Source organism: Oncorhynchus keta, chromosome 21 (genome assembly GCF_023373465.1).
Source record: "Oncorhynchus keta strain PuntledgeMale-10-30-2019 chromosome 21, Oket_V2, whole genome shotgun sequence".
Lineage (NCBI taxonomy): Eukaryota > Metazoa > Chordata > Actinopteri > Salmoniformes > Salmonidae > Oncorhynchus > Oncorhynchus keta.
In genome coordinates this window covers 45,342,754-45,358,771 of record NC_068441.1, presented here as the reverse complement: position 1 = coordinate 45,358,771, position 16,018 = coordinate 45,342,754, and the positions used below count along the sequence as shown (strand labels likewise).

General features: G+C 41.7%; 1 protein-coding gene across 4 annotated transcripts in view; it reads left to right on the top strand.

Annotated features, from left to right (window-relative positions):
* Positions 1 to 16,018, top strand: part of LOC118372930 (cadherin-22) — a 325,996-nt gene that overhangs the window by 224,608 nt on the left and 85,370 nt on the right. For all 4 annotated transcript variants that reach the window (XM_052474027.1, XM_052474023.1, XM_052474025.1 and 1 more), the window contains one exon: positions 7,081 to 7,202. In XM_052474027.1, the coding sequence (XP_052329987.1) occupies positions 7,081 to 7,202 (122 nt within the window). The remainder of the gene's footprint in view (positions 1 to 7,080; positions 7,203 to 16,018) is intronic.

The following is a 16,018-nucleotide window of genomic DNA, read 5'->3' as shown; positions in this document are numbered from 1 at the left end:
GTATACGTTGTGTGAACTATCCCTTTAAGTGTAAAAACGTAGTCTTATGCTGTTTGTTATAGTTATACATGTACGAATATAATTATTCATGGTAGGTTGAGATTGTTCTTACTCCAAGTGCTCTACGCGACACATTTGTTTGCCTTGCAAGCAAACTTCTCACTCAAACATGTGGAGCAAATGAGCATTTGGGAGTCTTTCAGCATCTGCTTGGTGTTGTAATTCTCAAGACAAATTGTTTGCCATTGTGCTCTTTCTCTCTGTGCTCACATTATGACATAGGCACATTTTCATGTTCATTTGTCATTTAATTGTGTGAGGGAGTCATTTGAGCCCATATCAGGCATAAACACAGGGCTGTACTTGACAGATAAAGCCCTTCCTTGCTTCGCTTTTTTTTTTTTTTTTTTTTACCAAGACAAACAAAGTCAACGGTTGACTTCATCAGAGATTCTCTCCAAATGTTTCTTATCGCCAGCAGCTCATTGATTCTCGAGCACATTGAGCAGCAGTCAAGAGAAGTGAAGCAGCAAACCACCAGAACAAAACTTTTTTTAAATAACTCTTTCAACAGTTTTGTGCAACTTGGTTTAATGACTCCTCGGCTAGTTATGGTTGGAGTGGCAAAAGGTTGAATTGAACAAGGCCATTTTAAGATTACAGGAAAATAACATGACCCCTCATTATCCCCCAACCCTGTTATTGACATTAACCCGTGTGATTGCTAGCTACAGTACATCAGCAATGTTGAATACTTTCTTGAATGAGGTCCATGGTTGGTCATCATGTTGCAGGGGTGATTGAGCCTGATTAGTAATGAGCAAGGCCAGAACAACCAAACATATTATACTTTAAGAATGATATCACCATTTCAGAGGCAGTCATACAGCATGTTCTTCCTATCTCAACAAGGTATCAACTCAATTGTTTGCATTCACATATGCTTAAAAAAATCCCCAGAACATGTCTTTCTTGAGACATCCAAAACTGTTCAATACCAGCTTTCAAGTGGTAAATACGAGTGTGAAACTTGGTTAGAAGCATTGTACCCCCAGTTTTCTTTGTTGGATATTTTGGAGTTTCCTAGTTCCGATTTGCGCATGAAGGCAGCATAAAGGCGGTTCCCTCTGCAGTGTACTGTATCTAGTTCTTCCCTCGATGGGAGACCAAAGAGCTGAGTAGTAGTGTCAAAAGCAGCTTTTTGCATCTTCTGCAGACTCTTGACAGACCTGTCGGGGAAGAATCCTATCAGGGTGGCAAGACTGACACATAATTTCAAAGACCTGTGATAGATAGTATGATATCACATTGCAAACTGTTTTTTTTTTCTCGAGACAGTTAAATGTGGGGGAAATGTATACGTGTCCCACCCTTAGGGTAAAAAGATACCTGAGTAGTTTGAAAGTCTTTATCTTTCAAGAAAATATACTTAAAGCGAAGGTTTCACATTGCCCCTGACCTGGTGCAGACTGCTTCCTCACAAAGAAATATCTTAGAATTTGTGAAGTATTGAAAAGTTGCAACTGTATAAAAGTAATAGAAATATGACAAATAGTGGCCATTTTGTCTAATTGGATACAACATACTAATGAATGTGAACACTTGAGAATTAATTTACACAACACATTATGTGTTAGGCTGTGTAACAGTTCAAATGGGAAGGGAGATTATATAACAGAGGAAATTATTTATGCTTACCATTGAGCCAATGATGACGAAGGTAAGTTTGTTAGGATTCATTTTGTAATGGTACGCTCTGTGGAGGACATTTCAGACTGATCATACATCAGATGTGCATCAGAGCCGCTGACCTGTGGGATTTGTCTGTGATTGTATAATCTACGTGATGTCCTTATCAAGACTGCATAGCGATATTAGCGAACTTTTGAATATTGTTTTTGTGTTCAATGAATCATGTCAGCCATTTGTATTTAATGGATTGGATGCATATTGTGCTTATCCAAGTGTACAAAGCTCTTGACATTGTTCAGAGGTAATGCACCTCATCCACTACCATGTCTAGCACCTTTGTGTAAGGCTGTATGCCAATGCATTAGAAGTGTTTTTCCTAAAGGGACAATTCAGCAATTTAACATTTATTTTCTTACTTTGAAAGCAGTCTCTGGACAAGGAGTACTTTGGTTTTGTTAAAATGTAGCATTTAAAAAAATATATATTTAGATTATTTGGGCATGAATTTGAACCCCAGTGTGTATTCCAGTCACTTGTTGTCTTTCAAGGTCAAATAAATAGCTACATATGTATTGCTGAACTATCCCTTTGAGTTAACATTAGATTTTCACAGGACTGTACATTATTAACTGAACATTTCCTATTGAGTGTATGCATCCTCATGTGTTTTGGTTAGTGGCACTATATAGTACAACGTCACATTTTGCGTTTTGATAGTGTTTTGTTTAGCTAGCAAAATGACCATATATGCTCCCATTCTCTGCTTCACTGTGCTTTCACCTCTGAAGGGAGGTAAAACAAAGACAGAATAACTCAGAGTCCATTCATATCCCCTTTTCCCTGTTGACCCAATTTACATTTAGAACAAACTGTTTCCTGTAGCAATCATCCTAAACTATTGTTCATGAATATACACAATCCCTTTATGTCTAAGGCCTGGTTATGTGGTATGGTGGTTATGTGGAATTGTGGTTCTGTGGTATGGCGGTTCTGTGGCATGGTGGTTCTGTGGCATTGTTATGTGGTATGGTGGTTCTGTGGTATGGTGGTTCTGTGGCATTGTTATGTGGTATGGTGGTTGTGTGACATGGTGGTTCTGTGGCATTGTTACGTGGTATGGTGGTTCTGTGGTATGGTGGTTCTGTGGTATGGTGGTTCTGTGACTTTGTTATGTGGTTTGGTAGTATGGTGGTTCTGTGGTATGGTGGTTCTGTGGTATGGTGGTTCTGTGACATTTTTATGTGGTTCTGTGTCATGGTGGTTCTGTGGCATTGTTATGTGGTATGGTGGTTCTGTGGCATGGTGGTTCTGTGATATGGTGGTTCTGTGGTATTGTTATGTGGTATGGTGGTACTGTGGCATGGTGGTTCTGTGGCATGGTGGTTCTGTGGCATGGTGGTTCTGTGGTATGGTGGTTCTGTGGTATGGTGGTTCTGTGGCATGGTGGTTCTGTGGCATTGTTATGTGGTATGGTGGTTGTGTGACATGGTGGTTCTGTGGCATTGTTATGTGGTATGGTGGTTGTGTGATATGGTGGTTCTGTGGCATTGTTACGTGGTATGGTGGTTCTGTGGTATGGTGGTTCTGTGGTATGGTGGTTCTGTGACTTTGTTATGTGGTTTGGTAGTATGGTGGTTCTGTGGTATGGTGGTTCTGTGGTATGGTGGTTCTGTGACATTTTTATGTGGTTCTGTGTCATGGTGGTTCTGTGGCATTGTTATGTGGTATGGTGGTTCTGTGGTATGGTGGTTCTGTGGTATGGTGGTTCTGTGGTATTGTTATGTGGTATGGTGGTACTGTGGCATTGTTATGTGGTATGGTGGTTCTGTGGCATGGTGGTTCTGTGGCATGGTGGTTCTGTGGTATGGTGGTTCTGTGGCATGGTGGTTCTGTGGCATTGTTATGTGGTATGGTGGTTCTGTGGTATGGTGGTTATGTGGTATTGTGGTTATGTGGTATTGTGGTTATGTGGTATGGTGGTTCTGTGACGTTGTTATGTGGTTTGGTAGTATGGTGGTTCTGTGGCATGGTGGTTCTGTGGCATTGTTACGTGGTATGGTGGTTCTGTGATGTGTTATGTGGTTTGGTAGTATGGTGGTTCTGTGGCATGGTGGTTCTGTGGTATGGTGGTTCTGTGGTATGGTGGTTCTGTGGCAAGGTGGCTCTGTGGTATGGTGGTTATGTAGTATGGTGGTTCTGTGAAGTTGTTATGTGGTTCTGTGTCATTGCGGTATGGTGGTTCTGTGGTATGGTGGTTCTGTGGCATGGTGGTTCTGTGGTATGGTGGTTCTGTGGTATGGTGGTTCTGTGGCATGGTGGTTCTGTGGCATGGTGGTTCTGTGGCATTGTTATGTGGTATGGTGGTTCTGTGGTATGGTGGTTCTGTGGCATGGTGGTTCTGTGGCATGGTGGTTCTGTGGCATTGTTATGTGGTATGGTGGTTCTGTGGCATTGTTATGTGGCATGGTGGTTATGTGGTATGGTGGTTCTGTGGTATTGTTATGTGCCATGGTGTTCCTGTGGTATATGTGTTATTTTGTATTTTTTAACCTTTATTTAACTAGGCAAGTCAGTCAAGAGCAAATTCTTATTTTCAATGACGGCCTAGGAACAATGGGTTAAATGCCTGTTCAGGGGCAGAACGACAGATTTGTACCTTGTCTGCTCGGGGCTTTGAACTTGCAACCTTCCGGTTACTAGTCCAATGCTCTAACCAGTATGCTGGTTATGTAGGATGGTGGTTATGTGGTATGGTGGTTCTGTGGCATGGTGGTCACAGGCTTCCTTTCCAGACACTCTGAAGAGGACTCTCAGTATAATGTTATTTCAGCAAGAAATCTTCTATCGAGATGTTTAACATCTGCTGAGCAGCCACAGATGTTCAGCGTGTCAATAATCTGTTGAAATCCTATTTCTTGGATTGGATTGGCTATATTGGGTATCTGGGCTATATGGGGTATATGGGCTATATAGCATATACCCCATATAGCCAAATATACCCCATATAGCCAAATATACCCCATATAGCCAAATATACCTCATATAGCCCATATACCCCATATACCCCATATAGCCCATATACCCTATATAGCCCATATACCACATATAGCCCAGTTACCACAGATAGCCCATATACCCTATATAGCCCATATACCCCATATACCCCATATACCCCAGATAGCCCAGTTACCCTATATAGCCCAGATAGCCCAGTTACCCTATATAGCCCATATACCACATATAGCCCAGTTACCCTATATAGCCCAGATACCCTATATAGGCTATATGGGCTATATAGTGTATATGGGCTATATAGGGTATATGGGCTATATAGGGTAACTGGGCTATATGGGGTATATGGGCTATATGGGGTATATGGGCTATATGGGGTTTATTTGGCTATATGGGGTATATGCTATATAGGCTATATGGGTTAATTGGGCTATATGGGGTATATGGGCTAAATGGGGTATATGGGCCAAATGGGCTATATAGGGTAACTGGGCTATATGGGGTATATGGGCTATATGGGGTATATGGGCTATATGGGCTATATGGGGCTATATGGGCTATATGGGGTATATGGGCTATATGGGGTATATGGGCTATATGGAGTATATGGCCTATATAGGGTAACTGGGCTATATGGGGTATATGGGCTATATGGCGTATATGGGCTATATGGGGTAACTGGGCTATATGGGGTACCTGGGCAGTCTGGGCTATATGGGGCATATGGGCTATATGGGGTACCTGGGCAGTCTGGGCTATATGGGGCTCTTGGCTATATGGGGTACCTGGGCAGTCTGGGCTATATGGGGTACCTGCGCTATATGGGGTACCTGGGCTATATGGGGTACCTGGTATCTGGCCTATTCTGGGATTCATGGGCTATCTGGGGTATCTGGTCTATATGGATTACCTGGGCTATATGGGTTACCTGGGCTAAATGGGGTACCTGGTATCTTGGCTATCTGGGGTACCTGGGCTTTCTGGGGTACCTGGGAAATATGGAGTATCTTGGCTCTCTGGGTACCTGGTCTATATGGACTATCTGGGCTATCTGGGGTATCTTGGGTACCTGGGCTATATGGAGTACCTGGTCTATATTGAGTATCTTGGCTATATGGAGTATCTGGTCTATATGAAGTATCTGGGCATCTGCAGAACACCGACTGAAGACTGCAGTTTAGACCATGTTGAAATCTTACAGTGTAGTTTTCCAGCCACATCACTGTTTATTGTTTACCAAAACAGTGGCGTGCTTTGTTGTTGTTTGAACTGCAGTTTGTCCCTTTAATGGAACGCGTTTTGTATTGAAACTGTAAACGTCTGACAATTAAAGAGACATGTCTAAATGTACACACTTTTACATATGTAGATATGTTAGAACATAATTACATCCTGTAGATACTGAGATTGCACATGAGATTGCAGTGATGACTCACTTTCCACTAAATTGACTCACGTTCGAAGCACCCCACTGTAAATGGTTCAGAAGCAAAATGGAAACTCGTCAAACATAATCAAATCATTAGGAATTGGAATTAAAATGCAACGAGAAGTCGGAGTGCCGAACCCACAGGGTCTTGTAATTGGGGTAGTAGTAACTAATTTGAAGTGGATTTTGATTGCGCTAATTATGTAATCGTCTCCCCTCCCTCATTTCGATGTGGTCTTTTAAGACGTTTGCGGGAGAATAGGGGTGTGCACTCGTTGCTTTGTTAATCTTTTAACAAGGGCGTGATCAAAATAATTTACAACACATTATTAAGTGCATTAATTCATATTTCAACAATTAAGTCAGGCCCCTGGTGTACTCTAATCATTAAACTTGTAATTTTGTATTAATTCATTATTTGATAGCTGGAGCTCTGATATGAAAATGGACTCGCTCATTTGTGGTAGCCCTGACTCGTGTCAGAAAAGTGCTATCCTGGTAATGGAGGTAATTTCAGGACACATTAAAAACTGTCATCACTTAGTGAAAATGCACAAGCTGACTGATGGCTTCATTGGGTAAACGTTGTCTTTCATACAGTCTTCTGTTGAACACAACAATCATCCATCTGTGTGTCATCACTCAACCGTGTGTTTATAAGAGGATGCACTACACAATATTATGACCTTCTGTTTTCTCAGAACTCAGTCAGCTTTGTACCTCAGAAAGCTATACTGTAGATATGATGTACAGTTTTGGTTGGTAGCAAATATTTATTTAACTCACTTTCTTTGCAATTATAGACATTGGCGGTTCTGACCGTAGCAATGTCCAGTTCATTTTGTCAGTACCATATAATATTGTTGTAGTACACATTAGAACAGTACCAAATCACTATTGTGTAAAATATTCAATACTAACACTGTAAATGAATCTTCTCTTTGTAGATAATGTATCCCAGATATCCCATTCATCAGTGAGCATTCGTATCCTGGACGTGAACGATAACCCTCCTGAACTGGCCAGACCTTACGAGGCGTCCATCTGTGAGGACGTTAAGCCGGGTCAGGTAAGGGCAAATTCTAACGTAATGCATTATTACCATGTAACTAATGTGTTAAAACATACTTACTACAGCTTAATGCAGGGTTTCCAAAACATGGTCCTGGGGGCCCCACCTGGGTGCACGTTTTGGTTTTTGCCCTAGCATGACACAGCTGATTCAAATAACATGCTAATCATCAGGCTTTGATTATTTGAGTCAGTGGTGTAGTGCTAGGGCAAACAACAACATGTGCACCGTGGGGGGTGGACGAGTTTGGGATATCCTGTCTTAATGGACTACAAAATGCTTGCTGTGTGTGAATGAAGTTGTTAGTATTTCCTGTCATAAGAATGATCGTTATTTTTAGTAGATGAACAAATATATTATCGTGACTCAACCACAACTCTGAGTACAACAGCAAGAGGGGACAAAAAAAATGATTTTTTTTTTAACCTTTTATTTAACCAGGCAAGTCAGTTAAGAACATATTCTTGTTTTCAATGACAGCCTGGGAACAGTGGGTTAACTGCCTGTTCAGGGGCAGAACGACAGATGTAAGCTCAGGGGTTTGAACTCGCAACCTTCCGGTTACTAGTCCAACGCTCTAACCACTAGGCTAAACAAATCCCATTGAGGAACTGACTTAATTGAAAATATTTTGTATTCATTTGGGATTTGTAAGGTGTACATCCAGAAATGCAATGTAATTTAACATCACGGCCTAGGACTTCAATATCACAGTTGTGAAACAGCCCATGGTTGCATTGCATGTCCTCATTTCAACTACCTCTGCTGCTTTAAATCTGAAATGTTGTTTTCAAAACTGTGTGAAAAACGTAAATCCTTGGGGCCTTGCTATATACTAGTATACCGTTGGATGCTTGCCACCTAAGAGTGGTCAGCAATACATTTGTGTTGGTTGTAGGGCACAGCCAATCATTTCCCCTCTTTGTCAGAATTGTTTCATTATCGCCTAGTTTCTCGTTTGGACCTTTTTCAATTGGACAGCATGATCTATTTGACACTTTGTTCCAAAGGCAATTTATAAATGCTGTTTTGGGCACAGGAAGCAGTTTGCCAAACTATTCTCATGCCAATACTTGAGTTATCAGTTATAAAAGGAAGATGTATTTGTGTTTTCTTGACTGAAGAGGTAACAAAGAGCTGAATGTTTCGAAAACAAAAAGCATTGTATTTGGGACAAATAATTCGCTAAACCCCAATAAAATCTTTGAGCATGTTGAGGAGGCTAAACTGCTTGGAGTAACCCTGGATTGTAAAACTGTCATGGTCAAAACCCATTTATTCAAGAGTAGCTAAAATGGGGAGATGTCTACCCATAATAAAGTGCTGCTCTGCCTTCTTAACAATCAACAATAAAGGTCCTACAGGCCCTAGTTTTGTCACACCTGGACTATTGTCCAGTTGTGTGGTCAGGTGCCACAAAAAATGTACACGGAGAGCTGACATTAATATGTCAGTCTCTCCTGGCTCAAAGCAGAGGAGAGATTGACTTCATCACTACTTGTATTTGTGAGAATTATTGACATATTGAATCGCCCGAGGTGTCTGTTTAAACTGCAAGCACACAGCGCAGACACCCATGCATACCCTGCAAGGCATGCCACCAGATGTCTCGTCACAGTACCCAAGTCCAGAACAGACTTTGGCAGGTGCATAGTACTACAGAGAGCCATGACTACATGGAACTCTATTCCACATCAAGTTACTCATGCAAACAGTACAATCACACCGTGTGGAACGACTACACATGAGTACATACACACTATTCACACACGTACTAATGGATTTTGTGTTGTCGATATATGGTGCTATAGTAGATTAGTGGCCTGTGGGCACCTACTTATTGTGTTGGGAAATGTAATGTAATGTTTTTAATTGTACAGTGCATGTGGAAAGTATTCAGAACTTTTGACTTTTTCCACAATTTGTTACGTTACAGACTTATTCTAAAATTGATTAAATCTTTTTTTTTATCATAATCAATCTACACACAATACTCCATAATGACAAAGCAAAAACAGCTTTTTAGAAAATTTAGCAAATGTATTAAAATAAAATAAATTCCTTATTTACATAAGCATTCAGACCTTATAAGGTTCCACAGTTGACAGTGCATGTCAGAGCCTAAACCAAGCCATGAGATCAAAGGAAATGACCATACAGCTTCAAGACAGGATTGTGTCGAGGCACAGATCTGGGGGAATGGTACCAGAAAAAATCTCTAGCATTGAAGGTGCCCAAGAACACAGTGGCCACCATCATTCTTAAATGGAAGACGTTTGGAAACACCAAGACTCTTCCTAGAGCAGACCGCCCGGCCAAACTGAGCAATCGGGGGAGAAGGACCTTGGCCAGTGAGGTGACCAAGAACCTGATGATCACTCTGACAGAGCTCCAGAGAAACTCTGTGGAGATGGGAGAACCTTCCAGAAGGACAACCATCTCTGCAGCTCTCCACCTATCAGGCCTTTATGGTAGTGTGGCCAGATGGAAGCCACTCCTCAGTAAAAGGCACATGACAGCCCGCGTGGAGTTTGCCAAAAGGCACCTAAAGGACTCTGAGATCATAAGAAACAAGATTCTTTGGTCTGATGAAACTGAGATTTAAATCTTTGGCCTGAATGCCAAGTGTCACGTCTGGAGAAAATCTAGCACCCTCCCTACGGTGAAGCATGGTGGCGGCAGCATCATGCTGTGGGGATGTTTTTCAGCGGCAGGGATTGGGAGACTAGTCAGGATCGAGGGAAATATGAATGGAGCAATGTACAGATCCTTGATGAAAACCTGCTCCAGAGCACTAAGGACCTCATACTGGGGCGAAGGTTCTCCTTCCAACAGGACAACAATCCTAAGCACACAGCCAAGACAATTCAGGAGTGGCTTTGGGACAAGTCTCTGAATGTCCTTGAGTGGCCCAGCCAGAGCCCGGACTTGAACCCAATCAAACATCTCTGGAGAGACCTGAAAATAGCTGTGCAGTGACGCTCCCCATCCAACCTGACAGCGCTTGGAAGAGACTCCCCAAATACAGCTGTGCCAAGCTTATAGCGTCATACCAAAGAAAACTCAAAGCTGTAATCGCTGCCAAAGGTGCTCCAACAAAGTACTGAGTAAAAGGTTTGAATATTTATGTAAATGTAATAGTTCAGATTTTTTTATATACATTTGCAAACGTTTTTTTTTTTTACAATGTTTTTGCTTCGTCATTATGGGGATTTGTGTGTAGATTGAGGAGGAAAAACAACAATTTAATCAATTTTAGAATAAGGCACATAACAAAATGTGAAATAGTCAGAATGCACTGTATATAATTGCCTTCATTTTGCTGGATCCATAATACATAGAAAGACAAAGGTGGGATTGAATCAGTTGGGTGAATATGTCAATTTAGATCAATATTATGCCATTTAGCAGACAATTTTATGCAAAGCGACTTACAGTGAGTGCATACATTTTCATAATTGCGGCCCAAGTATAAAATAGATGTACTGTATCACTTTTCAATATAATGTACGAAAAATATGATTTGAGTTACCCATTTTGGAGGATGGATTAGAGGAGTATGTTATTTTGATTCGTTAACGTCATACGGTTTGATATCCTTCATCTGTTCCATTTAGCTATTTTTTTACCAGCTGTGTTGATATTTACTACATAATATTCAACAACCGATTTAGTGGAGAGATTACACAATATCATTGAAGTTGGCCAGAAATGAATGCATAATCTAAAGGCCATGATCTTAAAACAGTTGGTGGCAGATTGAAGAGAATAGACAGAATATACACGTGTGGATATAGCGATAATCCATCTATCCGGAGCCCTGATTCTCAACTACCATTAAAAATGGACAGGGTCATTAAGGTATTTTATTTTCCATTCAGCCAACAGGCCCCGGGGCTCAGCTGGAGCCAATTACGCTGAGCGGAGCAAAGGAATAATTAAAAGACTGGGGATGTGTCCAAAATGTCACCCTCCTCCCTATATTGTCCACTACTTCTGACCAGGGCCTATGGGACCTAGTGAAAGGTAGTACACTATATAGGGTGCCATTTGGGATGCATCCATGTCTTTAAAGCGGGGCCTCCTTGCTGGAAGCTACATGTGTAATGAGGCCTAGGCCTCCCCTCCTCTTGATCTGCAGACTTTTTTTTAAATGCTCATCGCCCTCTGTGTTCGCCACGTTTCGCAAGAACATTGTGTGGTCTGATCTCTCTCCATCTCGCTCCTTCCTCACTCCCTCCTCCATCTGCGAGCCAACATTAACCTTCAACACATAATCACAGGGACGACCGCTAGTCTTGTGGTTGAGATTCCCACCCCCGACAGTGAGGAGGTTCTTTCACAGGTCCATTTAGATTGCACATTGACATTTGGAAATATTTTTCAATCGACGTAGATATTTAATTTTTCATGTAAGCAATAGAAATAAAATGGATTTCTATTTGTGTTGGATGCACATTTTAAGCAATAAGGCCAGAGGGAGTGGGTTATATGGCAAATAGCTGTGGTATAAGGGCTGAGTGCTAGGACACAGCCCTTTGCCATGATATATTGGCCATATATCACAAACCCCTGAGTTGGCTTTGACCTCTGGGAGATTAAACGAAAATGTTGTTATCTTTAGGTCAGAGGGTTTCTCGTGTTCATTCTCTGCCTTGGCATAACTACAGATTTGCTACAATCTATGTTGTTTTCCAGGAATGTAGGTTGTTCTCTGTGTTTTTACCCCTATTTTGCTGCACCCTACAATTTGACAATTCGTGTGACCAGTTCTTAGATGCTAAGTTTCTCTCATTCTTAGTCCTGGTGTACTTTGTACTTTTGCATGGAGTTTCTTCATTGATTGGTAATTGACAAGTCTACTCCTGAAAGGGAGAATGAATCAATACATCAACCCATTCATGAATTACCAGAATGACAAACTGTATGTACCATATTGTTTTGAAGAAATATATGTTTCTAAGAGGAGGTGTTGAGTAAGGAACAAAACTTTGACAATGGTCTCTGACCACCTTTTTGGCAGGCTAAAATCAGCTGTACACCAAATGCTAAAACGTATCTTTCCCAAATAACCGTACAATCCTGGAGATGTGTCTTTAAAGGGAAATGCATGACCCTCTCATAGTTTCCTGAAATAAGTAGACATCATTGAAACAAGGCCTTACAGTATCTTAATCCACCATAAGGTGCCCTCTCTGCACGGGGTATTTTTATTTTTTATTTCACATTTATTTAACCAGGTAGGCCAGTTGAGAACAAGTTCTCATTTACAACTGTGACCTGGCCAAGATAAAGCAAAGAAGTGCGACAAAAAAAAGAACATAGTTACACATGGAATTAACAAACATGCAGTCAATAATACACTAGAAAAGTCTATATACAGTGTGTGCAAATGTAGTAAGATTAGGGAGGTAAGGCAATAAATAGGCCAATAGTGGTGAAATAATTACAATTTTGCAATTAAACACTGGAGTGATAGATGTGCAGAAGATTAATGTGCAAGTTGAGATACTGGGGTGCAAAGGAGCAAAAAAGAAATAACAATATGGGGATGATGTAGTTGGGTGGGCTTTTTACAGATGGGCTGTGTTACGATGGAATTATGTCTGGGTCAAGATATATTTCTAGTGTAAAATGAGCTTGAATTGTGTTACTGTTGCCACAAATGCAATTTATAAGGCGGATAGGTTGGTTGGAGCACAGCCTCCTGCATAATTACCTGTATATTCTTACACCTGGAGTACCAACAAAATACTGTCTATCTGCACTTTGGTCAGGATTCTGTCTGCTCTCCCTTCCCTTTATGTCCTCTAAAAATTGTATAAGACCAATGCCAGTATTTATTTCCCCCCAATAGGGGGAAATACCAGGCTGCAATGTTTGCGCTAACGTAGGTTCTTTTCACTTCCAAGCCAGAACCCTGCAGTTTTTAAATAGTTGCTTTTCAACTTTATTTTCCCTTTCTGTTGTAGTCATGCAGGTCAACAAGAGCATAACACGTCAAAATATGCACTACCCTCCTATATGGAGTCTACACAGTCCAACAAAACAGATGTTTCATTTTCTCGGAACATCCCCTTTAAACCTATCAACACACACACACCACCATATTTACACAGGAACTCCAGCATTTGTTAACTCAGTATTGTGGCGCACGCAAATCTCATGAGTAGCTTTTCAGTAAGTGGGTATGGCGTGCCTATCACCCATGCCTTGTCAGTGCATCAGCTATGTGGCTCACAATCGGTGGCACTGTGGTGAAAATCAGATTAGCCTTTCACTGAGTTGAGTTTGATCCCATTTGAGGAGTTGGCAACACGTCGTATTTGTTTGTGTTTAAAGGCGAGATAAATCAGGCAAAGAAAGTGGCCCGAGACGTACATAAAGGACAATATTTTTTTGCACATCATGCTTCAAAACATATGTAAGTGACTTTGTTGAGCTTCACAATCAATTTTAGATTCTTGCATATGATTTGGACAGGATACGCGAGAAATGCTAATATCAGTCCCATGACTTGAATGCGATTTTGCCACAAATTCTAAAACGTTAGCATGTGGAAACAGTGCGAGGGAAACTAAACCCAAGCACATGGAAACAGTGCGAGGGAAACTAAACCCAAGCATGTGGAAACAGTGCATTGGAAACTAAACCCAAGCATGTGGAAACAGTGCAAGGGAAACTAAACCCAAGCATGTGGAAACAGTGCATGGGAAACTAAACCCAAGCATGTGGAAACAGTGCATTGGAAACTAAACCCAAGCATGTGGAAACAGTGAGATGGAAACTAAACCCAAGCATGTGGAAACAGTGCGATGGAAACTAAACCCAAGCATGTGGAAACAGTGTGAGGGAAACTAAACCCAAGCATGTGGAAACAGTGCATTGGAAACTAAACCCAAGCACGTGGAAACAGTGATTGGAAACTAAACCCAAGCATGTGGAAACAGTGCGAGGAAACTAAACCCAAGCATGTGGAAACAGTATGAGGGAAACTAAACCCAAGCACGTGGAAACAGTGCAAGGGAAACTAAACCCAAGCACGTGGAAACAGTGCAAGGGAAACTAAACCCAAGCATGTGGAAACAGTGTGAGGGAAACTAAACCCAAGCACATGGAAACAGTGCGAGGAAACTAAACCCAAGCATGTGGAAACAGTGCGAGGGAAACTAAACCCAAGCATGTGGAAACAGTGCGAGGGAAACTAAACCCAAGCATGTGGAAACAGTGAGATGGAAACTAAACCCAAGCATGTGGAAACAGTGCATTGGAAACTAAACCCAAGCATGTGGAAACAGTGCGAGGGAAACTAAACCCAAGCATGTGGAAACAGTGCGAGGGAAACTAAACCCAAGCATGTGGAAACAGTGCATTGGAAACTAAACCCAAGCATGTGGAAACAGTGAGAGGTAACTAAACCCAAGCATGTGGAAACAGTAAGAGGGAAACTAAACCCAAGCATGTGGAAACAGTGCGAGGGAAACTAAACCCAAGCATGTGGAAACAGTGAGATGGAAACTAAACCCAAGCATGTGGAAACAGTGCGATGGAAACTAAACCCAAGCATGTGGAAACAGTGTGAGGGAAACTAAACCCAAGCATGTGGAAACAGTGAGAGGGAAACTAAACCCAAGCACGTGGAAACAGTAAGAGGGAAACTAAACCCAAGCATGTGGAAACAGTGCGAGGGAAACTAAACCCAAGCATGTCGAAACAGTATGAGGGAAACTAAACCCAAGCATGTGGAAACAGTGCGAGGGAAACTAATCCCAAGCACGTGGAAACAGTGCAAGGGAAACTAAACCCAAGCATGTGGAAACAGTATGAGGGAAAATAAACCCAAGCATGTGGAAACAGTGAGAGGGAAACTAAACCCAAGCATGTGGAAACAGTGCGAGGGAAACTAAACCCAAGCATGTGGAAACAGTGCGAGGGAAACTAAACCCAAGCATGTGGAAACAGTGCGAGGGAAACTAAACCCAAGCATGTGGAAACAGTGCGAGGGAAACTAAACCCAAGCACGTGGAAACAGTGCGAGGGAAACTAAACCCAAGCATGTGGAAACAGTGCGAGGGAAACTAAACCCAAGCATGTGGAAACAGTGCGAGGGAAACTAAACCCAAGCATGTGGAAACAGTGCAAGGGAAACTAAACCCAAGCATGTGGAAACAGTGCAAGGGAAACTAAACCCAAGCATGTGGAAACAGTGCGAGGGAAACTAAACCCAAGCATGTGGAAACAGTGCGAGGGAAACTAAACCCAAGCATGTGGAAACAGTGCGAGGGAAACTAAACCCAAGCATGTGGAAACAGTGCGAGGGAAACTAAACCCAAGCATGTGGAAACAGTGCGAGGGAAACTAAACCCAAGCATGTGGAAACAGTGCGAGGGAAACTAAACCCAAGCATGTGGAAACAGTGCGAGGGAAACTAAACCCAAGCATGTGGAAACAGTGCGAGGGAAACTAAACCCAAGCATGTGGAAACAGTGCGAGGGAAACTAAACCCAAGCATGTGGAAACAGTGCGAGGGAAACTAAACCCAAGCATGTGGAAACAGTGCGAGGGAAACTAAACCTAAGCATTGATTGCTTATCATACGTTTTCCATAGACTGCTTACAGGGTAATGGAACCAATATGTCATTTTGTAATTTAGGTGAACTATCCCGTTAAAGTAACTGTCCAGTGTTCCCAAATTGACATGAAATATGACCTGTAATTAATTACAATTTGAGTGAAGTAATTTTCTTTTCAGTTTGTTTATTTATTACGTATGTTAAAAGCATATTTTCTGTGTTGGAAATGTGGGTGTATA